At 53.5% G+C, this 25,107-nt stretch overlaps 1 protein-coding gene across 5 annotated transcripts in view; it reads left to right on the top strand.

Annotated features, from left to right (window-relative positions):
- Positions 1-1,101: 1,101 nt before the first annotated feature.
- Positions 1,102-25,107, top strand: part of CTDP1 (CTD phosphatase subunit 1) — an 81,372-nt gene continuing 57,366 nt past the window's right edge. For 3 of the 5 annotated variants that reach the window (XR_011542136.1, XM_070627928.1, XM_070627930.1), the window contains exons 1-6: positions 1,147-1,835; positions 15,889-15,972; positions 16,671-16,764; positions 17,202-17,330; positions 20,534-20,684; positions 23,699-23,789. Coding sequence is in view for 4 of the 5 variants with exons in the window: in XM_070627928.1 (XP_070484029.1) it covers positions 1,531-1,835; positions 15,889-15,972; positions 16,671-16,764; positions 17,202-17,330; positions 20,534-20,684; positions 23,699-23,789 (854 nt within the window). In the remaining variant the exon portion in view is untranslated. Of the gene's footprint in view, positions 1,836-15,888; positions 15,973-16,670; positions 16,765-17,201; positions 17,331-20,533; positions 20,685-23,698; positions 23,790-25,107 lie in introns of all 5 variants that reach the window. The other 2 variants (XM_070627927.1, XM_070627929.1) reach the window with 2 other exon arrangements.

The raw sequence follows: 25,107 nt of genomic DNA on the forward strand, positions 1-25,107 counted from the left end.
GTGGCCTGGGGGTGGTGAGAGGAACCGAGATCACCCCCTTTTGTCGGGAAAACGATTTGGGAATCAGAACAAAACTGAAGTCAGCACGGCCGGCGGGCCCTTCCCGCGGGGGTCGGGGCGGCGAGGCCAGCCCCCGGGGGCGACAGGCGCACACGCGCCGCCGCGTCCCAAGCAGCAGGGTCGCGGTCGGGCCGTGGAGGACGCAGCTCCCCCCACGGGCCAGCCGCGTTGGTCCCGGGAAGTCGGCGTGCCTCCCGCGAGCCGCACGTGCTTCTCGGAGGCCAGACACGAAGCGCGCGCGGCCCGTCCCGCGGGAGCGGCTCCTCATCCCCGGCCCCGGCCGGCGAGCGCCCGGACCCGCCGCCGCACCGGGCACCGCTCGTCAGCACGCAGCCGCTCGCGGCCCCTCGGACCCGTCCCACTCCGCAAGGCCGGCAGCGCCGTCTCTCGTTCCCGACCGCACGACCGCCAGTGCCCGGTCGCCCCGGCCAGCTCGGCGGGAACTGCCGGGTCTACGACGTGTCCAAGCAGCCCGCTCGCGGTGCGCGGACGTCCGCCCCTCCTCCGGGCCTGCCAGCCGGGGCAGCCGCGCTCCGGGCGCCCCCTCCCTGGCCCAGCCCCTCGGCAGGCGGGCGCCCGCGCGGACCGGGCTCACGTCCGGCCTGACCCCGCCGCCAGGGAGCCCGGGCACGGCCCGCCCCTCCGCGCCCGGTCCCCGGCCTCCGCCCCGCCCCGGGCTCTGCCGTCGGGCCCCGTCCGCACGCCCAGCGCGCGGCTCCTCAGGGTCACCCTGGAGGTGACGAGGGACCCGCGCGCAGCCCCGTCCCCTGGCCCCCGAGGCAGCTCCCAGCGGCGCGCCAGGGCGGGAGACCGCCCCACGCGGCACGTCGGCAAGGCGCCTCTGGGACGCCGAAACGCACGAACGCGAGCGACCCGGCGCCCTCCGCCCTCTGACCCCGGACGGCGCGCGGCAAGCCAGGAGCGCAGCTCCACGACGCCCGCGTTGCATGCCGGGACCAGCCGTCTAACGACACGGAATACCAGCGCCTGATCGGGCTGTGGGACGGAGGCCCGCGTTGCATGCCGGGACTCGTAGTTCTCAGGACGCCAGGCCTGAGCGCGTGACGGGCGGGGCGGTGGGACGGCGGCCCGCGTTGCATGCCGGTAGCCGTCGTCCCACGACGCCGGCGATCCTAGGGCAGATGGGGCGTGTAGCGACACTGTTCCCGCCGGGCCCACCCCGCAGGCTGGTTCTTGGACGCTTCCGGTACCCGCGGCCAGCGCAAGGCCTCCCGGGCCCGCGCGGGCGTGTGTTCCCGCGGGCCCCTCGGCTCACGCACGCATGCGGCGTCACGTGACGTCGCACGCCGTCCCGGAAGCCGGCGCGGACCGGGGCGGCGGGTGGAAGCCGGTGCCGGAGTGGGTGTTGTAGCGCCGCCGCCGCCGCCTGGGCCGCGTCTCCCGCCCGCGATGGGCGCCGGACCCTGAGCCCCGCCCGCCGACGCGTTTTCTCAGCACCCGCCAGCCGCGATGGAACCGCCGCCCGCCGCCCGCCGTCCCGCCGAGGGCGCCCCGCCGGCTGCCGTGGCCGAGGTGCGCTGCCCGGGCCCCGGGCCGCTGCGCCTGCTCGAATGGAGGGTGGCGGCGGGCGCAGCCGTGCGTCTCGGCTCCGTGCTGGCCGTGTGCGAGGCCGCCGCCTCCGCGCAGTCCCCCGGGCCCGCTCCTGCCCGCGCCGGCTCTGGGGGCTGCGTGCGCGCAGAGCGCCGGCTGAGGTCAGAGCGCGCCGGCGTGGTGCGGGAGCTGTGCGCGCAGCCGGGCCAGGTGGTGGCCCCCGGGTGAGTGGGGCCGGCGGGGAAGGAAAAGGAGGGCGTCCCGGGCCGGTAGAGAGGACGAGGCCGGGGTCTGGAGAGGGTCCTGACCAGGAGAGGAGCGGGAGGGGCTGGACAGAAGTCCCGCACCAGGAGAGGGGATGGGGCCGGGGTCTGCAGGGGCTCCTGACCAGGAGAGGGGCGGGGAGGGGCTGGACAGGAGTCCCGGCCCAGGAGAGGGGATGGGGCCGGGGTCTGCAGGGGGTCCTGACAAGGAGAGGGGCGGGGGGGTGTGGACAGGAGTCCCGGCCCAAGAGAGGGGATGGGGAGGAAGAGGTCTTGGATCAGAAGTGATGGGGCTGAGGTCTGGAGGTCGTTCCAGGCCAGGAGAGGATGGGGCCAGGGTCTGAAGGGGGTCTGAAGGGGTCCTGGCCCAGGAGAAGGTTGGGTGCCGAGGTGGGGAGGGGTCTTGGGCCTGGCTCTGGGCAGGAAGGTGTCCCCAGGACTGCAGCGGAAGGGGCTGCACTCGGTGTGCATCTGTGTGTCTTTCTAAGGCCGGATGACAGTCACTACTTGTTGTTTTACCGGTCGGAGGCTCTGCCTTTGCAAAGGTGGTGAGCCACGAAGTTGCACTCTAGGAAACAGTGCAGTGCTGTCGTCCTTCTGTAGCAGGTGGCTTCCCCACTCTCAGACTCCGCGTTTGTAAGTTAAGAAAACTCAGCCAGCTCCGTGCTGTCCTCTTGGCATAAACCGGGAGGGAGCACGCCTCTAGGTTCGAGGAAGCTGTGAAGCGTGGCTGTGATCCTGGCGCAGTTCTGCATCAGCTCGGGAAGGGGTGCAGCCTTGCACAGGGAGTTCAGGGGACGCAGAAGTACCCCTTCCCGCGGTGGGCTGCAGCTCTCCCTACCTTGCTTTTAACCTCATAAAGGGACTTTGTTGTTTTTTTTGAAGTGTGTGAACCTGACAGCCTATCCGTGTGAGTTTCCCAGTGTTGTGCTCTGAGGTTAGGTTGGTGTGTTGACAGGTGTGTGCACGTGACTGTGGTTGTCATTGTCAGGAGTGGAAAGCCAGGGTAGTCAGCGTTCCCGTCTGTAGAGGTTGGTGTGTAGCTTTTCTCTGCTGGGCCCCAGTGCAGCCTGGGTGCTCAGTCCCCTTTCTGCCCTCGCTGGCCCTCCTCTCGTGGTGCCACTTGCTCTGGCCTCTGCTTCTCTCCCTGTGGCCTGCACTGACCCTCTGGCTGTTGAGCATTTGCTCCCCACCCTTCACATGGCAGCTGATGACCAGGATAGGATGGGGTAGGACAGGCCTCCACCCCAGCCCTAGGAGCCCAGTCCTTCATTCAGTTTTCCTGGCTCATCGTTTGGACAGAGCCTGGGTCCTCAGCCTTTGGCTCAGGCGCCTACGCTTGCCCAGTGAATGCAGGTGGAGTGCAATGGGGGCTGCCTTGAGCGGCACTCTCCACCGGAGCTGTCTGCCTGACCTCTTGGGAGAGAGGGGCTAACTGTGCCATCCGTGTGACACTGTGGCGTCCTGTCGTCATTACTTTGAAGTCAGATGTTACCTGACCATCGCTCGGGACCTAATGAGCCTATAAACCCATCAACTCATAAATTATGGAGGTGAAGCTCAGTGCTGGTGTGTCACTGTGTAGAAAACCCCTGAAGTGGAGAGCTTTTCTCCCCGCCATTCTCTTCCTCTAATTGTATGGAGAAGGCTGCTGAGGCCCAGACAGGGCAGCGACAGGTGACAGCTGGTTAGTGAGAAACTCCACGTGCAGTGCTTTGGTCCCATCAGCTGATTGCAGGAACCTGATGCATTAATCTCACCAGTCAGCCAGGTCCTAGTGTGAGCAGTTTTCTTTGCGTGTGTTTGTGTTGAGGTCCTAGGTGTCTCACTCTGGTGGTTCATCACTGGCCTCCAAGAGTCTGCCGAGTGGTCACATTTCTCCTGGGATGCAGGTGCGAGTGGGAATGAGGAAGGCACCAGCACAGAGCCAGGCTCCCCTGGCTGGAACTGTCTTTGCCATCATCATTCTGTCACCAGCAGGATGCATCCTCACCGCATCCAGTTATTCTCCAGCAATGAGCAGTCCTGGGAACTTAGAAACCCTGTGTCTGGGCGTAGTTGAAATGATTGCCCTGTTACCCCTGTGACCCGTGATAGGATTGTACGTGTTTGTAGTGTTTCATGCTGTCAGGTAGAGGTGGGCCTCCTCTTATTCCACATACAGGAGGGAACTGAGGTCCCGTGAGGTTTTGACATGTGCAGCACCTCACCTTGCTGAGTGCTCTCTTGTTCCTCCTCCGTGCTGTCTCTTCCTTAGGCTGCACTTCATCCAGAGGGTCCCCGTGGGGGCAAGTAGATAGAATGAAGGTATGTGTCTGTTTTCATAACATCTATGTGGGTTAAAATTATTTTGATTTGAAAATATTGTGACAGGGCACCATTTGTCAGAAACTAAATCTGTTAGTTATTAGTTTACCTGATGATGTCCTTCCTCCCCACCTGTCTGCTTTTTTGTCTGTCGTCATTCACTGGGAGACACTGAAGTCCCCAAAGGAAAGGAAGCTACATAAAATAATCAAGGGGGCCAGCCCTGTGGCGTAGTGGTTAAGTCTGGCATGCTCTGCTTTGGCAGCCTGGGTTTGCAGCTTAAGATCCCAGGCGCAGACCTACACCACTTGTCAAGCCATGCTGTGGCAGCATCCCACATAGAAAATAGAGGAAGATTGGCACAGAGGTTAGATCAGAGCTAATCTTCCTCAAGCAAAAAAAGAGGAAGACTGGCAACAGATGTTACTCAGAGCGAATCTTCCTCACCAAGAAAAAAATCAGGGAACGAGTCTGGTGATGAGTAAGGACCGACACAGGAGAAGACTGGGAGTGTCTGCATCCTTAGTGGACATCTGACCAGCTTTAGTTGTGCTGTGTACCCTGTCTGTCTGCAGGAAGAGTGTCTGCATCGGCCGGAGTTTACGGTGAGCGCTGCTGGAAAGCAGGGGAGGATAACTGAACAAAATGAAAGTTGCAGCCTGGCCGTCTCCATTGCTCTTTGGGCTCCAGAATAAAGGAGCTGGATGAACACGTGCAGAAGACAGCCTTAGATTAGTGCCCATTTTAGGGTTCCAGACTTGGGTAGTGAGGGGTTTTTAAATTCTAAACACGGTTCGGTCAGTGCAGTAAGGTGATTGTCCAAATAGGTCTTGCCTTGGAGCAAGGACATTACTTTCTCGTCCTGATATCAAGAATCCTGACAAATCAGTAGACTCTTTTAGTTAAATCACCTTACCCCTCCCTGTTGACATGTGCGCTATTTAAAAGATTAGTTGGTTTAAAAGACATTTATGTCTAAAACTGAGGAAATTGTTACTTTGTTTACTTGAACCCATTAAACTTAATCTTTACTTCAGAGGGATTTCTGTTTTGTCTTTCTCCAGTTTTCCCTTAGAAAACCATTGGCCTTGTCACCCTTAGCTCTGTGTGTGTATACAATTTATCTTTGCTGCAGTTGTTTTGGTTTTTAGGTGTCTTGTCTAATCTTTTAAATAAAAAGTCCTTTGAACCAAATGGCCTTTGAAGTGTCTGCCTAAAAAAGGACTTGTGGGTTTTAGGAAATTGTAGTTTGCATTATCAGATTTGTCTCCATGTTCGTGTTTTCTTTAAAGTTAATTTTAAAGTGTGTCCATGAAATTAAATATCTAGTTAGTAGAGTGGGCGAATCTTCAACTTTGTATGTATTTTAAAAGACAATGCACAAGTACTGATATTAAAGCTAAAGATAACAACAGCAAATGTAATGTGTCACTTGTCTCAGAAAAAGTGCTTTTTATATTTAGGGGAGTGAGAGTCTAGAAAAAGAATAAGTCAATTTCAGAGTGTTTGTGTAACGTCTTAGAAGGTACATCTATTTCCTAAAGGTTGTAAGTAGGTTTTAAATATAACTCGTTTAGCGTTTTATGTTCACACAATTCCTCATAACTTCCAGAAGAACTTGAGCTAAATTTTAACCTATTTAATCTCTGTATTGTTTTTTTCTTCTTCTCCCCAAAGCCCCCTAGTGCATAGCTGTACATTCCAGTTGTGAGTGCCCCTGGTTGTGCTATGTGAACACCACCTCAGCATGGCCTGATGAGCCATGCCGTGTCCACACCCAAGATCCGAACCCACAAAACCTTGGGCCACTGAAGCGGAGCCTGCAAACTTAATCCCTCGACCACTGGGCCGGCCCCAAACTTTGAATTTTAAAAGAGGCTCCTGGTTTTCTTGTGGTGCTTTTGGTTGTGTGCTTTGGTTTGGAGCTGCTGGCTCCATGCTGTCGTGATGTGTTTCGTGTGCTGGTTCTAAGTCTGTGGGAATGATGGAGTTCGGTCCATTGTGTGTTAACTGATAGGTGTGTGCATACTCCACACTGCTTTTCATATGAGCATGGTGTGGGGATGGTGCTGCTTTTTAAGGCTGGAAGCGTTTAAATTTGCTGGCATGTCATTTTGAAGAATTTCACAGCCCTCCAGGTTGCGGGCTGGAGACACTGCAGCACTGAGGCCCTCTGAGCTGTTGACCCAGCAGTGCAGGGGAGTCTGGGTGCATGTGGTTCCACCTGCTTTAGAAATGTGTTAGGAAGGTAGAGTTTGTCAAGTAAGTCACCCTGGAGCACCCTGGAAGGGTTCACAGTTCTGAGAGCGCTCTGTAGGCTTCCTCTGCAGCGTCTGTCCTTGGTTCCGTTGCGCTGGGAATGGCCCTCCTAGTCCTGCCCTCCCTCGCTTCTCCTTCAAACGCTGGGGCCTTTTCTCTTAGAACCGCAGCTTCAGAGCCCAGACCGGAGCAGGCCAGGGTTCTCTGCAGTGGCTTTGTCCTGGCTCGGGGTGTGTCCAGCCCCTTGCCCAGCTTGACTGATGGGGGTGTGTTGATGACCGTCTCCCCACCTCCCGCAGTACTTGCAGACAGAACACCTACACATTTAGCTCCTTTTTGGACACATTTTCAGACTTAGCGGAACCCTGCAGGAATAGTACCAAGAGTTCTCAAGAGCTGCACACAGATTTCCCAGATGCTGACATTTCACCGTGTTTACTTTATCCTTCTCCACCGTTGCACACGTTATTTTTTTTCTGAAGGTGAGGCGTTAGTTGCAGGCAAGATGTCACTTTACCCCTGAAGACTTTGATTTCCTAAAACCCAAGACATTCTCCTACCTAGCCGTGCTGCAGTAATCAGAAGCACAGCAGCTCTGGCGCAGGGCTCTCTTAAGCTCTGTGGTTTCCGTGAGGGGCTGTGACGTCCTTTGTAGCAGCAGAGTCTGGGTCACGAGTGGGATCAGGGCCGGCTCCGTGGTCTCCTGACCTGGGGCAGCGCCTGAGTCTTCCCCTCCTCTTCCTGTCCTTGTTCCTCTGTCCTGGGGCAGCTCCTGAGTCTTCCCCTCCTCTTCCTGTCCTTGTTCCTCTGTCCTGGGGCAGCTCCTGAGTCTTCCCCTCCTCTTCCTGTCCTTGTTCGTCTGTCCTGGGGCAGCTCCTGAGTCTTCCCCTCCTCTTCCTGTCCTTGTTCCTCTGTCCTGGGGCAGCTCCTGAGTCTTCCCCTCCTCTTCCTGTCCTTGTTCGTCTGTCCTGGGGCAGCTCCTGAGTCTTCCCCTCCTCTTCCTCTCCTTGTTCCTCTGACCTGGGGCAGCTGCTGAGTCTTCCCTCCTCTTCCTGTCCTTGTTCCTCTGTCCTGGGGCAGCTCCTGAGTCTTCCCTCCTCTTCCTGTCCTTGTTCCTCTGTCCTGGGGCAGCTCCTGAGTCTTCCCTCCTCTTCCTGTCCTTGTTCGTCTGTCCTGGGGCAGCTCCTGAGTCTTCCCCTCCTCTTCCTGTCCTTGTTCCTCTGTCCTGGGGCAGCTCCTGAGTCTTCCCCTCCTCTTCCTGTCCTTGTTCCTCTGGCCTGGGGCAGCTCCTGAGTCTTCCCTCCTCTTCCTCTCCTTGTTCGTCTGTCCTGGGGCAGCTCCTGAGTCTTCCCCTCCTCTTCCTCTCCTTGTTCCTCTGACCTGGGGCAGCTGCTGAGTCTTCCCTCCTCTTCCTGTCCTTGTTCCTCTGGCCTGGGGCAGCTCCTGAGTCTTCCCTCCTCTTCCTGTCCTTGTTCCTCTGTCCTGGGGCAGCTGCTGAGTCTTCCCCTCCTCTTCCTGTCCTTGTTCCTCTGGCCTGGGGCAGCTGCTGAGTCTTCCCCTCCTCTTCCTGTCCTTGTTCCTCTGTCCTGGGGCAGCTGCTGAGTCTTCCCCTCCTCTTCCTGTCCTTGTTCCTCTGTCCTGGGGCAGCTGCTGAGTCTTCCCCTCCTCTTCCTGTCCTTATTCCTCTGACCTGTGGCAGCTCCTGAGTCTTCCCCTCCTCTTCCTGTCCTTGTTCCTCTGTCCTGGGGCAGCTGCTGAGTCTTCCCCTCCTCTTCCTGTCCTTGTTCGTCTGTCCTGGGGCAGCTCCTGTGTCTTCCCCTCCTCTTCCTCTCCTTGTTCGTCTGTCCTGGGGCAGCTCCTGAGTCTTCCCCTCCTCTTCCTGTCCTTGTTCCTCTGTCCTGGGGCAGCTCCTGAGTCTTCCCCTCCTCTTCCTGTCCTTGTTCCTCTGTCCTGGGGCAGCTCCTGAGTCTTCCCCTCCTCTTCCTCTCCTTGTTCGTCTGTCCTGGGGCAGCTCCTGAGTCTTCCCCTCCTCTTCCTGTCCTTGTTCGTCTGTCCTGGGGCAGCTGCTGAGTCTTCCCCTCCTCTTCCTGTCCTTGTTCGTCTGTCCTGGGGCAGCTGCTGAGTCTTCCCTCCTCTTCCTGTCCTTATTCCTCTGTCCTGGGGCAGCTGCTGTGTCTTCCCCTCCTCTTCCTGTCCTTGTTCCTCTGTCCTGGGGCAGCTGCTGTGTCTTCCCCTCCTCTTCCTCTCCTTGTTCGTCTGTCCTGGGGCAGCTGCTGTGTCTTCCCCTCCTCTTCCTGTCCTTGTTCCTCTGTCCTGGGGCAGCTGCTGTGTCTTCCCCTCCTCTTCCTGTCCTTGTTCCTCTGACCTGGGGCAGCTCCTGAGTCTTCCCCTCCTCTTCCTGTCCTTGTTCCTCTGTCCTGGGGCAGCTGCTGTGTCTTCCCTCCTCTTCCTGTCCTTGTTCCTCTGTCCTGGGGCAGCTGCTGTGTCTTCCCCTCCACTTCTTCTCGTTGTGTGCAGTAGTTTTGCAGAGCGGTGGTCAGGCCACAGTGTCCACTGGGCAGGAGTGTCTCTGGTCACCCTTGTGCTCTGAGCAGCCTGTCCAGTGGCACATGGCTTTGGTTTGTTCCTGGTGTTGATTCCTTGGTCAAGGTGGTGGCTGTGGTGGAAAATGACTAATTTTCCTGATGTATCTCTTCTTGTGAGAGATACTTTATTACTCAGTAAGTGTCTTAAATTCTCATCAAACTGTCACCCACCATTTTTGGCACTTATTGATGATTCTTGTCTGAATCTGCTGTTTTTGTCAGGATTGTCGAATGGCAATGTTCTCGATTCCATTCCTTCTACTCTTCTTGGTTGGCTTTCTTCTGTAAGGACAGTTAGTTTATCCTTGTGGACTCGTGGATTCATGTTTTATTCAAGGATTATAGTCCATTGCTATTATTTGCCTTGATGCTCAAGTTATCCCAGATTTGGCCAGTGGGAGCCCCTTCAATCTGGCTCCTCTGACAAGACCTGGGCTCACAACATGCTCTCCTCTTCCCCAGGACACGTCCACACTCAGGTGCCAGGGGCCCAGAAGGGGTCTTGAGCTCCCCTGGTCCATGAAGGGAAGAGGAAGGCTGGCTCACCCAGACCCAGCACTTAATAGCGACCACCTGACGAGCACTGAGTTCAGACGCTCAGCTCCCTAACACTTTGCTCTTTCTGATGCACCCCTCACCCTCTAACTTTCCCATTAGAGAGAGCAGACACGAAAGCTGATAGGTACAAAAAATTCAGGAGGCTTTGGTACTTGTATATTTTGGGGAAAATAACTCATTTAGAAATTGCATTTCATGATTTTCCTGTGGATTTTCTTCAGGGACAAACGAGGAAGTTCACATGTATTGGTGACTGGATGTTCTGGGGCTGGTCTCCTTGGTTGAAGCGCTGTTTCAGAGTTCACGACGTGTTGCTTCCTTTACGGTGTGCTTGCTGTTTAGGGGTTGAGGGTAGAAATACTCAGATCCACTCAGTGCCTTTCATCCTTGGTTGTGTGAGTGTCTGCAGAGAAGAAAAGTGGGAACATCTTGCACTGGAAAAGGCCATTGCTGCTACGGCTTTCCTAATCCCTTTCCGTCTCCCGTGGCCACGCCATCTCTCTTTTTGAGAACGGTTTAGCCATTCGCAGATACAGAAGAGGTCTTCTGGGGTAGTGTGTACTCAGCTCTGACCCAGAAAGGCACTTGGAGTGATCGTTTCGTTGAGACAGAATAAAGTATCCTTCCCCTCCTTAGCTTAGACTGCGTGTTTCTGAGATGCTGCAGCCTGGGCCTCATGCGATCATCAGTGAGGGGGCAAACCGTTGGTTGCCTGGGCCACACATCTGAGTCTTCTGTGAAGGACGCAGGCCATCACGGGCTGCACTTGGGCAGTACCGTGTGTGTGTGTGTCCCGTGGAGTCCATCCAGCTACAGCTCTGAGCCCCAGGCATCTCCTGCCATCCTCCCAAGCTGCAGAAAGTCCAGCAACTAGGCTTGACGGGCAGTCGGGTGTGCAGACCGCACGCAGCAGTGGCTGGTGGCAGCGGACAGCGTCTTTATCTCTAGGGACAATTGCCTGGAACACATCTGTGAAGATGTAGGCCTCCTCCCTGCTTTTGAGTGGAGATGGCATTGCATTTTTCTTCACCTTCTCTCCCCTGAGCCAGGCAGCTGTGGCGTTAGCCTTCCCTTTGGATTAGTTTATGAAGCAGTGGGTTTCCAAATGTGCTCTTACTTGGGCTTCAGAGCTTTGAGCCACTTTGCTGGATAGTAGCACATTTCTGACTCAGATACTCTGAGAATATTGTGTAGCACTTTGTTTTGCATTTGGCCGCTTGTATACCACCTTCTCTTCCCCTCAGCCTCCCTGTGTGTGGACTCGACCCTGGGGTTAGGGTGCTGAGGTCCTTGTCTTCAAGAGCTCAGTCCCAGGAGGTGGGGGCGATGCAGCTGAGTGTGGGCTTTGGAGAAGCATCTGGGGAGAGCAGGTGCTTATTGTCCTAGGTCATGTTCTGTGCTGAGCCCACCAAGACATTGGGTGATGTGGGACAAGGACTGTCAAGGAGAATAGATGTTACTTGAAACAGGGCGTCTTATGAGAGATCAAGTTGCTCTGTGTGTTACTCATGTGTTGCTTAAATGTCTTGCTGGCCATGGTCCCACAGCATCATGATGAAGTGAACACCTTCGCAGGCTTGGCATAGTGCTCGTTTCTGTGTGAAGTCAGGGTTCAACATTCAACACTCTCTTCAGGTCCTTTTGGGTAATTTGAGTTGTCCCGTGTATCTTTCATGAGCAGGGGCCTCCCTCTGGATGTTGCCTGACTGTCACTGATCACTGTCCTGTTGGGGACGGTTGCCTCTAGAATGTCGAGGACACTCAGGCTGCATGTAGCTCTGGATAGTCCACCAGGAAAAGCTTATAAACCAGCACCATCTGTCTGTTATCTGCACTGGGGTTTGCTGTGGGGCATCCTGTGCAGGGTAGGAGGCTTAGCATCCTTGACCCCCACCCGCTGGATGCCTGCAGCCTGCCTCTGAGTTATGACAACCAAAGATGTCACTAGATGCGGCCCGGTGGGAGCACGTGCAGCTGCCTGAGCCCTGATCTGCCCTGTTGAATAAGACAGGCCAGACCTTTTGACCCCAGCACAGAAAATGACATGACTTGTAATGTAATCAGTACGTGAAAGAGTACGTGAAAGAGTTTTAGAGAAAGGCACGTGTTTGATCTGCATTGCCAAGTGTGTACACTGTGGTTAGGCAGCACGTGTGTCCTCGCTCCCACCTGCCCTGGGTACCTGCTGACGGCCAGGCTCTCCCTGGGTCTCAGAAACACAACAGGGCCGTAAATCCCTGCTCCCTCGAGGACTCTGCGTCTGGGGGGTCTTCAAGTTATATCGCATTGGGAAGGGGCTGCCAGGTGTCACATAGGGCACTGGGAGCTGAGAAGACTTCCAGGAGGAGGTGTAGCCCTGGGTGTGGGAAGACGCTTGGGTCCTTCGGATAGAAGGATGAGGCAAGGGTAGTGAGGAGCAGGGTGGGGACCTCCAGCAGTGCTTGGAGGCACATCATTGGCCGAGCACTGGGTCATGGTGACCGTGGAGTGGCATAGTGAGGCCCCAGGGGTCTACACGGTGACAGAAGGGCTGCTGCTGTCCTGACTCCAGCTGTCACACTGGGTGACACCCCCACCTTAGCCTTTGTGTGCGCTCTGCGTGGGCTTCCGCCCTGTGTGTGATGCTGGCTGCGGGTGGGGTGATGTCCCACAGAGCAGTGTTGAGTGAATGGGTGTTCGGGGGATGGAGGGCGGAGGGACAGCGGCACCAGCCCCCTGGCAGCTGGCCTGTGCGCTCCTCTGTGTCTTGCTGTGGGTTCTGCCAGAAGGCCTTTTTGGAAGGTCACCAGCAACTCTCAACCGCCAGTCTGTTGGCCTTGGCCTCGTTTGTTTGTAATCAACCGGTGCAGTGCCCGACTTTTAAGTTTGGTGAGTTTTATTGAGCGTATGGAACAGCAACCCACAGTCAAGATGTGGACATCTCCCTCCCTGTCCAGGCGTCTGGTTTCTCTGCGGGCGTTGAACACTGACGCTCCCTTTTTTCCTCAAATGTCCCCTCCCTGTTTCTCTTGTGGGCCTGGCTCTGCAGCCTCTGTGAGCACTGATTTTTTTTTTTTTTAATTGACATTCTTTCTTCTGCCCCTCCCTTAATTGTTGGGGTTCCCCAAAGGCCCATTGTTGTCTGTTTTCTCCTTGGCGGTCACGCCCTGGCCTGGCACACAGCCTGTCGGGTCTGTGGCCCATCCACATCCGGTGTGCATTCAGCTGAGGCGCCTATGCCTCCCTTGCTCCATTTCCAGCCGAACTTGCTGGTCTTGTTTGTATCTTGCTCCTGTTTGTGTGCTCTCTCCTTGCCTGTGTCTGGTCAGCCGTCAGCCTGTAGGTTTGTTCCAGGGGTGTGTGGGAATGTCTGCGTTCCCACCTGGTTCAGGCATCCCCTGGCCCCTCCCACCTCCGCCAGCCCAGTCAGCGTCTGCTCACCCGCTCCTGCTGCCCAGGCCCCTCGGTGGAGCCCTCCTGTGGGTCCTCATACTGCCTTCCGCGTCTGGACCTCTGGTCTCAAGTCCGCTGCTCCCTCAGTCCTGCTCTCAGCCGGGAAGCCTGAGGCCTGGTGCACCTCCCCTGTGCCCCCGGCCATGGCTCTTCCTCTTTCCGTCACTTGTCAAGACCCAGATGTCGCTCATTTGGGGCTGTCCTAGAAGCTTCCTTCCACTTCAAGTAGAGCTAGTCATCTAGAATTAGTGGCCCCACCCACTCTGGGTTCCCGTTGAATCTTAATGACCTGGGTAAGACAAAGGTTTCTTAATAAGGACACAAAAAACTTGATAAATTGGGCTTCATCAAAGTTAAAAACCTGGTGTTCAAGAAATACTTCAAGAAAATGAAAAGGCAGACCACAGGCTGGGAACATGCACGTCAAGGAGCACTCCCAGCGGGTTGTTGGTTGAGCTGGAGACACACCCAATGTCCTTTCAGGTTAATGTTTTTAGGGGAGATTGGTGAAATCCTCCTAGTATATTTTTTCAGAATCCTGGGAAAATATCCCCCAAGCCGTAAGTTTTAGTTTAAAAATAAATGAAGTGAATAAAAGGCAAACTGTCTGTGTGTCTCATGCTGTCAGCTGTGCCCGCAGAGGAGAGGTGGCATCTCGAGGCCAAGCCACCAGGTCACACACGCCTGAGCCCAGAGTCCTTCCGTTACAGTGTTCTGTGGCCTGCGTGTTCTTACGTGATAGTAGGTCAGCAGAGCCTGTAATTAGAATGTCAGCAGCATCAGCGCTTTTAAGACCTTGTAGGTTGGTGAATGAACCAGCTTACTCTGTTTCTCGTAAAACCTACCTCCAGCATGCCAAGGGGCAAACAGCAGATTTTTACCAGGTTCCAGAGGGCCCCACAAGCTCCACTGACAAATGCTCCATGGGCTCCATTAGCAAGTGATCGAAATACACCTTTGATGACTGTCAGGAAAGCTCCTCGGGTCTTTTTGCCGGCTCTGCTGGTGTAATCCCAGACAGTCTCGCCTCGTCTTTCCCCTCATGCGTGCGGGAGAGCAGGGCAGGCGAGGAAGGGCCCCGGTGGGGATGGAGTCTGAGTGACAGATGGTTGGAAAGGGGGTCTGGAAAGGTGGGTGAGACCCCGTGGACTGCGGTATGCCCTCACTGCAGCAGGAGCTGTGCGAGGCGTCCTCGTGAGGCCTGGGGTGGAGGTACTGCATGTGGTGGACCAAGAGACCCATACCAGGCGGCCACTGAGGGTAGTAGTGGGTGGGATTAGAGAGGCAGAGGAGCTCCTGTGTGGGACTCGGTGGGACTGAGTAACTGCAAGAACCGTGTCTGGGCGAAGGACTTGAGGTGCCCAGGTGGAGGGCAGGGTTTTGGTGTGGATGGGGTGCTGCGGAGCCACGTGAGTGCAGAAGGCTAGTGGAGCCAGGGTCCCGAATGCCAGCTCTGGGACCAGAGGCACGAGACTCAGTGGTGAAGGCTGAGGAAGTACAGGGTGCCCAGAGGAGGTGGACAGCGAGCCGGTCAGGACTCCCCTGGCACGGGATCACCAGAGGCCACGGCCAGCGGCAGCCTGGAGCAAGGAGGTGTCCTTGACCAGATGCCGTAGGGAAGGGAAGGTTGCTCAGGGGAGCTGTGTGTGGTCTGGTGCGGGGATTTGTCCATTCCTGTGTATATTTAAGATTGGGGAAATTGAGGCAGATTTTTAGGTAGAGGTTTAAGTGGGGTTGAGGCAGGGGAGAGCATGCCGCAGGGAGAGGGGATGGACTGACAGAGCGTGTTCCTGGAGAGCTCAGAGGGGAAGAGGTGCCACCTGCCATCGGACCCAGCACCGTGATGTGGGGCTGAGCCCGCAGCCAGGCTGCGGATACACTGTGGATACCGAGGCCCCGGGCACTGTCCAGGGGTACTGGGTGACTGGTTGTGAGCAGTAAGGACAGAAGGGAGGGGAAGAAAGAGGCTCCTGCGTGGCGGAGGAGTGTTGCCCCCTGGTTTGCGGTACCAGTTGGGGAGCTCTGTGAGCCCATGACAATCACTTGCAGCCCAGCGGCCTCCAAGGTATGCTGGGGCCAGGAGAAGGGATGCACAACCATCACTGGGGGTGAGGCTCTGACTGGTCCTGACTCTTTGGACTGCGGAGAGTGTCTGTGTTTTGTGGCCTGATTTTGTGAGGAAACGCCCTGCTGCACGGACTCTGGCCTGACTTGTGGCCCGGTGCTGGGGTCTGAGCAAGGCTCAGCAGGGTTGACAGTCCCCACGGTACTGCGTCCTGGGCCTGTGGGGCACTGACTCGCTGGGCGCTCTGATCACACAGCCTTTAGCTTCGTATGCCAATTGGCTGCCTTCCAAGACTGCTGCCAGGCGACCAGTGTTTGATGGAAACATACAAAGAAAATAGTAATTTCTGTGTTTATAAAAAGTACAAGTTTTACAGTAGTCCTGTCAGAAAACGTAGATGAATCAAAGCCTCTCTCTAGACTGAGAGGTAACAATCGTGTGTTACTCGCTGGTGTTATACCAAGTTGTTCCTTGTTGACGTGACAAAGCTGCACTTTTTATAAATTGTTTATCAGAAATGTAAGAGGATCGCGTATCAATAGTTAATGCATTTTGAGACACTTTGCACGTTATCCCCAAGTCTGAAGGACGTCCTTAGTTCTTTCAGCTGCGTTGTCTGCAGTTTCGTTGTTTTACGTGAGAGAGACCCATGGGTGAAAAGGCCCTTGGTTTGATAGCCAGAGGAGCTGATGTGGCCTGCCTGGAGTCACGCGAGGGTCCCTGGGGGGCTGGAAACTGGGCTGTCCTTTCCCGCCAGAAGTGTACTAGTTCCCTTTCCAAATGTGCTTGTTTTCATCCCTGTTTCTAGAGCCGTTCTGGTGCGATTAGAAGGATGTAGCCACCCCGTTGTCATGAAAGGCTTGTGTGCTGAATGTGGCCAAGACCTAACCCAGTAAGTACTGGCAGCTCAAGAGCGAACACACGGCACCTCGCAGTGTTTGAGATAAGATGACTGTGCGTGCAAGAGATGCGGTGTTTGAGGGCAGGGCGAGGGGAGTGTAAGGAACCCAACTGCAATTGCACATGGCAGACACCCCTTCCCATATCTGGCCATGAGCAGTCAGTCAGCTTCTGGCTTTATTTCTTTCAGTTCTAAAAGCACTGAGTTATGTCTGAGGCTCACCCCAGGTGTGGGAGGAAAGTGCTGGTGGGTGAAGATTTGTTTCTTGTCCCAGCCGAGCAGACTGTGCATCCCTTAATGTCTGGAGTGGCCGTCCCAGAATGCGGCCTGTACTTCACGATCCCCCAGCCCCCGTCCCACACCCGCTGCTCGGGTTACCCTCATTTCCACCTGTCAGGCCTGGGGACCCTTCTGTGTTTTCAGTTTGAGGGCCTCTCTGTTTCATTGTGACCATCAGTTTGTTTTCAGAGAACTTTGTGAATGTGACTGTTACTTAGGTTTTTCCCAGTTTTCCTGTTTTCAGACAGCAGAGGATATTTTAGCGGGGGTCAGCAGTCAAATTCTGCGCTCAGCTAGCAGTACACATCAACTAGAGTGTGAATTGAAGTCCTGTCACTTTCAGTTCAGTGTGCTTCCTGATGCAGTGCATCAGCTCCAGGCCTCCATCTCACCCCTTCTCGCGTCCACAGGTTGCAGAGCAAGAACGGGAAGCAGCAGGTGCCGCTGTCCACGGCCACCGTGTCCATGGTGCACAGTGTCCCTGAGCTGATGGTGAGCTCCGAGGTAAGTCCCCAGGTGTTTGAGAAGACGTTTCCTGGGGACAGTGGGGAGCATCTACGGAACGTTTGGGGAAAATGTCAGATGTGCTGTGGTCGTTATTTCTAAGATAACCACTGGGGGGTTGGATGGTTTTTGTGGAATGTGTTGTCTTCCAGCAAAACCCAAGGCTGCAGCTTGTCTCTCTTTCTTTCCCAACCTGCTGCTGCACCTGCTCCGGTCAGAGTGCCGTAGAGTGGTTTGGGGCAAATGGCACTGGCTCTGGGCAGCTGGGGTGTGCCTGCCATGGCCCCATGGGTGTGTAAACACGCAGTGGGTTCAGCTGGCAGGGAAGATGGTACAGAGGGTGGTGAGGGATATCTCTCAGCTTCTTTTTGTTTTTCTTAATCACCTTATTTTGGATCCAAATATACTTACTTTGTTGTTTTTCTTTTTAACTTCAGCAAGCTGAGCAGCTAGGAAGGGAAGACCAGCAACGACTGCATCGAAACAGAAAGCTGGTGCTCATGGTCGACTTGGACCAGACCTTGATCCACACGACGGAGCAGCACTGCCAGCAGATGTCAAACAAAGTGAGGGGCCTCGGTGACATTTGGGGGCTTCTGTAGGAGCTGCAGACTCCTTCCCTATCAGCCCCGTCTGCCTGGGCTCCGCCGTGGGCCTGTACTCTGAGGGGGTGCAGGGGGCCTCCATGCTGGTCCTCGTCAGGAGGTACCACCAGCTCACGCTCACCTCCTCATTCACTGGCTCCCCTTGTGTGCTGGGTCCACACGTGGCCGTGTTAGTTGGCAGGGTTTAGAATTCTGAGACCTGGAATTTGTTGTTCCTCCCTCTCAAGGTAGAGTGGAGGGCAAAGGAGGAATGGTGTTGGTGGAGAAGACGAGCTGATTTTGGATGCCCTCCGGGAATATCTGGAATACTCGGGGTGGGAGGTGCAGGTGGGTACCTGGGTCTGTACCTGAGAGATGTGGGCTCGGGATAAAGGCTGGGTGTCACCTTGCATGGATTCTCCACGGAGATGGAGAGAAATGAAGGGGTCAAGGACGGAACCCTATTTAAGGACACTTAAAACTTTCCCACATTTCAACTCTGTCTTCAGTACAGAGCCCAAGAAGTTGGATTTCTGGGCATTTCAGAAGGCTTTGAGTGCCTGTTACAAACGGCTCTCCAAAGGGAGGCTGGTGCGGCTTATACTCTCATTAACTAGCGAGGCCTCACCACTAAGGTCATCACTTTTTAGCCCATAGACTCGTGCTAGATCTTGGGTTTTCAGCATCTACAGATCTCACCAATTCCTAATTGTGACCGAGCACAGCGAGAAGGTGTACTCTGGGGAAAGAGGACTGCAGCCGGGCTGGGCACAGGAGGCAGTGCAGCCAAGGCCAGCAGGGCCATTGCCCCAAAGCCCCTCGAGGGTGCGACCCCTGGTTGACAGTGTGATAGTAACAGGAGCTGTCTGGTGAAGACAATTCATTGACAACCACGTGTCATCAGTTTTGTTACAAACTTTATCTGAAAGAAATTTTGTCATTTTCGTTTGGCTTAGTCTGTAAATCAGCTGATACAGACGTACGTACAAATCATCTGCATAAGTCCCTAATGTCGTAAAAATCGCTTTACTTTAACTTGCATCATCAGTGCTGTGGAGATGATTCAGTAGTTGTGGTGGGCAGTGAATTTTCTTCTTATGGCTGAAATTCATTCCTCACCCACAAAACAGTTTACATTTTTTAGTTGTATTAGTCATTTGTGTATGTCATGGGGTCTTGTAGGGAATATACAGTGTTCTTTTGTGTGATGTAGGCTGGTAGTAAATACTTTGTTTGTTTCATTCATAACAACTACTCTGCTTACTCGGTATCTTAAAGAGTTCGAGGACTTTATGCAGTAGTTTGGACGCGTATGTACCAGCGTATATTGCCACAGCTGTTTCTGGGTTTTATTGTGCCTTTGAAGTTGGGCATTTTTAATTGGTTTATGAGACACTTTGAACGAGTTAGAACACGCCTGTTTCTCAGCCTGTGTGGTCTGGAAGGTGAAGGTGTCTGCGCTTCTGCTTGGATGGTCCTCAGCTGCTCTTGCTGGCTTTAGTGCACCTCTGCCCGCGGGCCCAGGCTCCTCTGCTGGGCTCGTTAACAGCGTAATTACAGGGCTCTGCCTGATACTCAGGAGTGCCCGACCACATGTCATGGCTCCTGAACCCGGATTCCTGCTGGAGACATCTAGAAAGACGTATTTATTTCTTAACTTTGGAGATCTGAACTTGTGTTTTTAAGGATGTTTATGTTGCAAGTTTTGCACTTTTTAACTGTTGAGTAGGGTGAAATTATTTATAAAATTTCATGCTCCTAAATGTTTTAAAAGGATGGCCCCTGAGGGGTTTAACTGATTTAGAGCTGGTTAGAAATTCAATAGGCCTAGAGGGTTGTGCCTTTCTTCTTCAGTTCTTTAGAGCGTTTTTACTGAGTGGGGTTGGCCCGGTGGCGCAGCAGTTAAGTGCGCACATTCCACTTCGGTGGCCAGGGGTTCGCTGGTTCGGATCCCAGGTGTAGACATGGCACTGCTTGGCAAGCCGTGCTGTGGTAGGCAACCCACATATAAACTGGAGGAAGATGGGCACAGATGTTAGCTCAGGGCCAGTCTTCCTCAGCAAAAAGAGGAGGATTGGCAGCAGATGTTAGCTCAGGGCTAATCTTCCTCAAAAAAAAACAAAAATGGAGCATTTTTACTGAGAAAATTGATAAACAGGCTGAAAATGTTCAGAGTGTAACTTCCTAAAGAAAGAAAACTTATTTGCTTGTTAATCGTGTGCAAGCAGGTCGGTACAGACATACCTCGGAGATGTAAAATATGCAGTATCTGTGAAGCACAATAAAGTGAGGTATGCTTTACTACTAATTTCATCTGTCTCCTAAAGATGGTCTCTAATACTGTTTCAGCGTTTGTGTTGTGGGTGTGAGTTAATAAAACTGTCTTCACCTAGTCCATGAGTTAGGCTAGGTTATGTGGGACTGTTTGGTTTCCTTTCATCAGTAACTCAGGAAGACACTGTCAGTAGATTACTGGAGATCTCTTCTAAGCAGTCTGCTGTGTCTCTGTTCCTTGACAGTGCTAGTGTTTGAAGAAACAAAGACGTGTGTGACGTCACTCAGATACCGCTTTATCCATCATCAGACAGACTGTCAGGAAGGAGGAGGGTGTGCTGCTGTCGGCATAGCCCCTTGCTGAAGCCCACAGCAACTGGCTGGCTACCTTAGTTCTCCTTAGACGACTAAGATACCATAGTTATCATGGGTAGTTTCCATAGGGAGTTCCTGTATTATCATAGGTAGTCATACTGTGGTTCGCTGTCATAGGGGGTTACCATGGTTATAATAGATAGTTGCCGTAGTTATCATAGGTAGTTACCATAAGGTGTTACCTTTGGTAGTTACTCTGATTTCACAGGTAGTTACCATGGTTGTCATTGGTAGTTACCATAGGTAGTTGTCATGTTTGTCTTTGGTAGTTACCATAGCTGGTGGTTGTGATTTCATAGGAGGTTGCCGTGGTTGTCATTGGTAGTTACCGTAGGTAGTTGCCACAGCAGAAGATTCCGCGCTCACTGTCGTAGAGTTCGTGTAAGGAAAGCATTGTGCTGCGTGAGTTTAGTACACTGTAAATCGACTCCTCGTCTGTGACAGTAGAGTGTGTATGTGCAGCTTTGGGGGGCAGGGTGTGGAAGTGCTGTCTCCGTGGCTCCTTCCTTCTGACTGGGCACCCCCGTTCTTTTCAGGGCATATTTCACTTCCAGCTGGGCCGGGGCGAGCCGATGCTGCACACCCGTTTGCGTCCGCACTGCAAGGAGTTCCTGGAGAAGACCGCCAAGTTGTACGAGCTGCACGTCTTCACTTTTGGCAGCCGGCTGTATGCGCACACGATCGCAGGTGAGTGGCTCTGATGCTGTTCAGTTATCCTGACTGAATTGAGCATTGTGTGGCTCTGAAACACTTAAATGGTGTTGACGGTGGGTTTGGTTTTTTTCTTATTTTCAATGGTGTTTGTTGGAAGATGAAGAAAAAGATCAAGAAGCTCTCCCAAACTAAATTTCAGTATTAGTTACAGCTGGCAGTTGGGGGTGGCAAGGCAAGATTCAGTCTGTGCAGGGCACAGGTAGACAAGAATGGCTGAGCCCCTCACCTCCTGGGAGGGTGCTCCCCACTCTGCAGGGACCCTACAGGCCGTCACTGGACATGTTCCAGTCCAAACGGCAGGCTGCTGTCTGGTCAGGTGCACACTGCAGGCCAGTTTGGAAGTTGGTCAGGACCACAGATATGTGGGAAAGTAGAAACTTACTATATAAGTGTGCTTAAAATATTTTATTAATTGGTTTGGAAATAGTTCTGGAGCCATGTTGCTCATGCTTGTTTGCACTTAACGCTTGAAGTACAGACAGAAGGGGTAGCTCCTGTCTGGGAGTGAGCAATGTATGCTGCAGCCTGAGCCTTGTCTTGGTATAGACTCTGAGCTGCTGTGCCAGCCGTGTGCGTGCAGCATGTGTGCACAGGAATCCCTTGGCCACACAGCATTGCCCACTGGTGACAGCTCTGGATGAGGATGGAGTGTAGAGGATGGGCTTCACCCTGCCCGGGGACAGTTGGGCTCCGGCTTCTCTGACCCATTCGTGGACATTGACACTCGCATCATATTATATATGGCCACAGCTCCTTAGTATTAGTCACAATGTAGTTAAATTAAGTACTTTCAAATTCAGATGTCTTTACAGGTTACTCTTGGTCTTTTCTTGTTGATGGAGAAATGAACTTGGAAATTTTGAATCCCCCTTTAGCATTTAGTGCCTTTATAGGAAACTTTAATCATGAACACGTAAGCAGCATGTTAAAGTTAATTCATCTTGTAACTAAAGTCAACATACCTGCCTTTAGTAGGTTTATATGCCTGCTGTGTGGCTGCCTGGGAGATGTGATCTGAAGACTAAAGGAGCTACTTTCTAGCATTCTCATACCGGTGAATAAGCAGCACCCCCTGTGAAGCAGACCCCAGGGTTAGCCCTGGGCCAAGTGATGGCTCGGGCCTTCCCCTCTGGAACCTTTGCCTCTCTCTAGGACTTGATTAGCAATGCAGTGGAGTTCTAGTGAAGGTAATGCTACCTGAGACGGAGGTGCCCGGGGAGGGGTCCCTGGAGTAAGGTTAGGAAGACATCTGCACAGCCCGTGGACCTGGGGTGGAGCGTGCCCTCCCGAGGCTGTTGTGAGCAAGGCCTGCCTGCGGGCAGCTGAGCCTTCTCCATTTCAGGCTTTGAAATGTACTTTAGACTTCCCATGTTCCACCGTGTCCAGACAAAGCCATCACAAGGCAGCTGCAGGCCAGTGTCCCAGTCAGGGGGCTGCAGAGACCCTCAGCAGAACAGCACTGTGTTCTGGGGACCCGACCCATGGCTGCTCTGTGGCTGCCCCCCAGTACTGGCTGGGACGTCAAGACCGAGGATGTTTCACACACGGAGGGGACTTGGGAGAAAGTCATCACTCAGGATGGACGCCCTGCGTGGCTTTGAGAGACGGCTGGGGGCGGGGCGGGGGGGGAATATCCCTGTGTGGTGGGCTTCAAGGAGTTTGAGCTTGGCATCTACACGTGATCATAGCATTGGAAGGGATCAACAGATTGTCCAGGTCCTGTGATAATTCACACAGACGACAGCGGGAGGCCCAGGCTTTCACTGGTCCCTGACCGCGGTCTTTTTGACAGCCGTGGTTTTTCTATAGCTTCCTCTCTCTATCCACTTTTGATTTTGGAAGTTACCATCTTCACAGAATGTGTATTTTTAGTATGATTAGGATGGAACTGTAAAGAGGTTTAGGTGCTTTTCATTTATTGTAGAAACACTAAATTGTATTAATAAATTTTAGGTTTAGCCACTGAGCAGCTTCACTGTTCACAAAGAATTACATTCTGTAAGAGCGAGCATTTTCTGTTAATGAAGTGCTCATGACTCGGTAATCCCAAGGATATAAGCATCTGGAGGTTACTGTATAGAGTGGTCCCCAGGGAGACCACATGGACCCCCAGGGCAGTACTCGTGGCACAGCTTGCGAGAGGACTTTGAGGTGCACAGACTTGTTTTAATGGTGGTGTGTGTATTTCAGCCAATAGTAGAAATCAATAAAACCTGTGTATTTGATTGGTGACTTGTAAGACAGCCTGTTGCAGAGGGTGTGCAGGGTGTGGATGGCACAGGGAGTCGCTCACGGGCCGCCAGTCTGATGAACGTGGCGACTAAACATGGTGGGGACACACGTCACGACAGGAAGCTGTGCTACTGTGTCTGTGTGTAGGCAACACTAATGGGATTTAACCTAAAAGTCTTGAGAAAGCCCAGATTATACTGTGAGCATGAGTTTAAAAGTGCTGCCAAGGTGTCCAGCTCCCCCTCCACTTCACAAGTGACTGAAGGTACAGGGTGACTGCACGTGGTGGCACAGCCAGAATTCAGCTCCCAGCTCGGGTCTGCCACCTCTGCTCCAGTCTCTGGGCTCCTTTTGGATCCTGGCCCCCTGTACACAGCGTGTGGCTGGAAACTATTTGTTCACATGTTTATTGTGGGTGGAAACTATGTGTTCCTGTGTTTATTGCCCCGCAGACTCTAAGCTTCCTAGGGAAGTGATACTGAGCTTTGTTCATCCTGTATCTTCTGTTCTTAGCAAAATTCCAGGTAATGTTAAATTTATTAAACGTTTAACGAGGGTATGCCCTTAAACACGTTAAAATAAGAGAAAAGGAACCAGAAGTGAGTGACGGTCTCACCTGAAAAGAGAGATGTATCTGATGCTGACATGTGATGTTCCAAGTCTCTGATGTTATACGGAAACAGAGAGGCTGACCGTGTGCGCAGCGCGCTGGCAGTGCATCTTAGACATGTGACCTGTCTGTTTTCTTTTCAAAGGCTTCTTAGATCCTGAGAAGAAGCTTTTTTCTCATCGAATATTGTCGAGGGACGAATGTATTGACCCGTTTTCTAAAACAGGCAACCTTAGGTATGTACCTGGTGTGTTTACCACTGAAGCTCACTCTTAATTCTCGCTATGAGGACTGCGCTTCGGACCTCAGAGCAGTAATTCTGTGCTTGTTCTCCCCGTTTCTCAGGGAGCCTGCTGTGCTTCCAAACCAGACCCCTTCCTCCCTGCTTCTCCCTGAATGTCCAGGCTCTGGGGGACTCAGGCCGGAACCCAAGGGAACAGGGCATTGGACGAGGGAGCTGAGGGCAGGGCTGGGGTGGGGGACATAGGAAATGGAAAATGACCAGTGGAGAGGCAGTCTGGGCAGAAGGGCCCCCAGGGCATCCCCCAGTGCAAGGCGGGCGCTCTGGCTGAGTCGCGAGTTTAAAGAAGGTGTTTTTGGCATTGGTGTTGGCATCTCAGGTTTATATTTCCTTAGAAACTTGTATGCTTGAATCCTCCTAGTGAGTTGTAAAACCCCAAGTCACAGTGCCTTCTGCCGACTCTGCCTGTTTCACGTCCCCATCACCGTCTGCCCCTTCCTGTCCTCTCTGCTTTTAGGAGGGGGCTCTCCCACCACTGATCAAAAGGCTGTTTTACATTCTTGGAAATCTCTGGCTTGCTCTGTACAAGGGATTTCCCCATTTCTACCCAGAAGGGTAGGTCCGCCCATTATGTTACTGTATCAGACATAACTTGTTTTCACAGATGTTGATTCCTAATGAGACTTGGACAATAACAGCTGTGGCCTTGGTGGCCTTTTGGCTGGTGTTGGCCACCCTCAGCTAACATTTCGTGGTCAGATTTAGGGTGTTCTCGCAGACGGAGACCTATTCAAGTCCATATGAACTAAGAAGAGAGTCTGAAAGGATTTATTTCAGAAAACGACCTCGTGTTTGCTGGTTAGTGTCAGAGGGAGCAGACTGATGAGGACAAAGGAAAAAGAGACAGTGTTAGTGGTTTATTAAAGGGAAAGGCTACCCAAAAGAGAAGAAGGAGCCTGCTCGCCGTCAGACACGGCGAGGGTTGCTGGTCTCGGTGGACACAGGCAATCGGGCCTGCTTCCCCAGTCTGGAGGTGGTGTGGGTTTTCTCCCCCTCGTCTGGAATTAAATGTGCCAGAAGCACTAATTGTAAGTTATTTTAGGTACCCTGTGTTTCACCTATGGCAAACACACTAATAGAAATTTTGGGCACACGAGCATTTTTTTCTGGGTAGTTGTGGCCTTTATTAGCAGCTGGGGAACCTAAACGTGGAGGCCTTTCTCCTGGGTTTACTTCCTGATCCTCGAAGACAGGCAAGAAGCACTGATCACTCTGAATTTTGAATGCTACGAGCCAGCCTCTCTAAATCTGAG

Source organism: Equus przewalskii, chromosome 7, assembly GCF_037783145.1.
Source record: "Equus przewalskii isolate Varuska chromosome 7, EquPr2, whole genome shotgun sequence".
Taxonomy (NCBI): domain Eukaryota; kingdom Metazoa; phylum Chordata; class Mammalia; order Perissodactyla; family Equidae; genus Equus; species Equus przewalskii.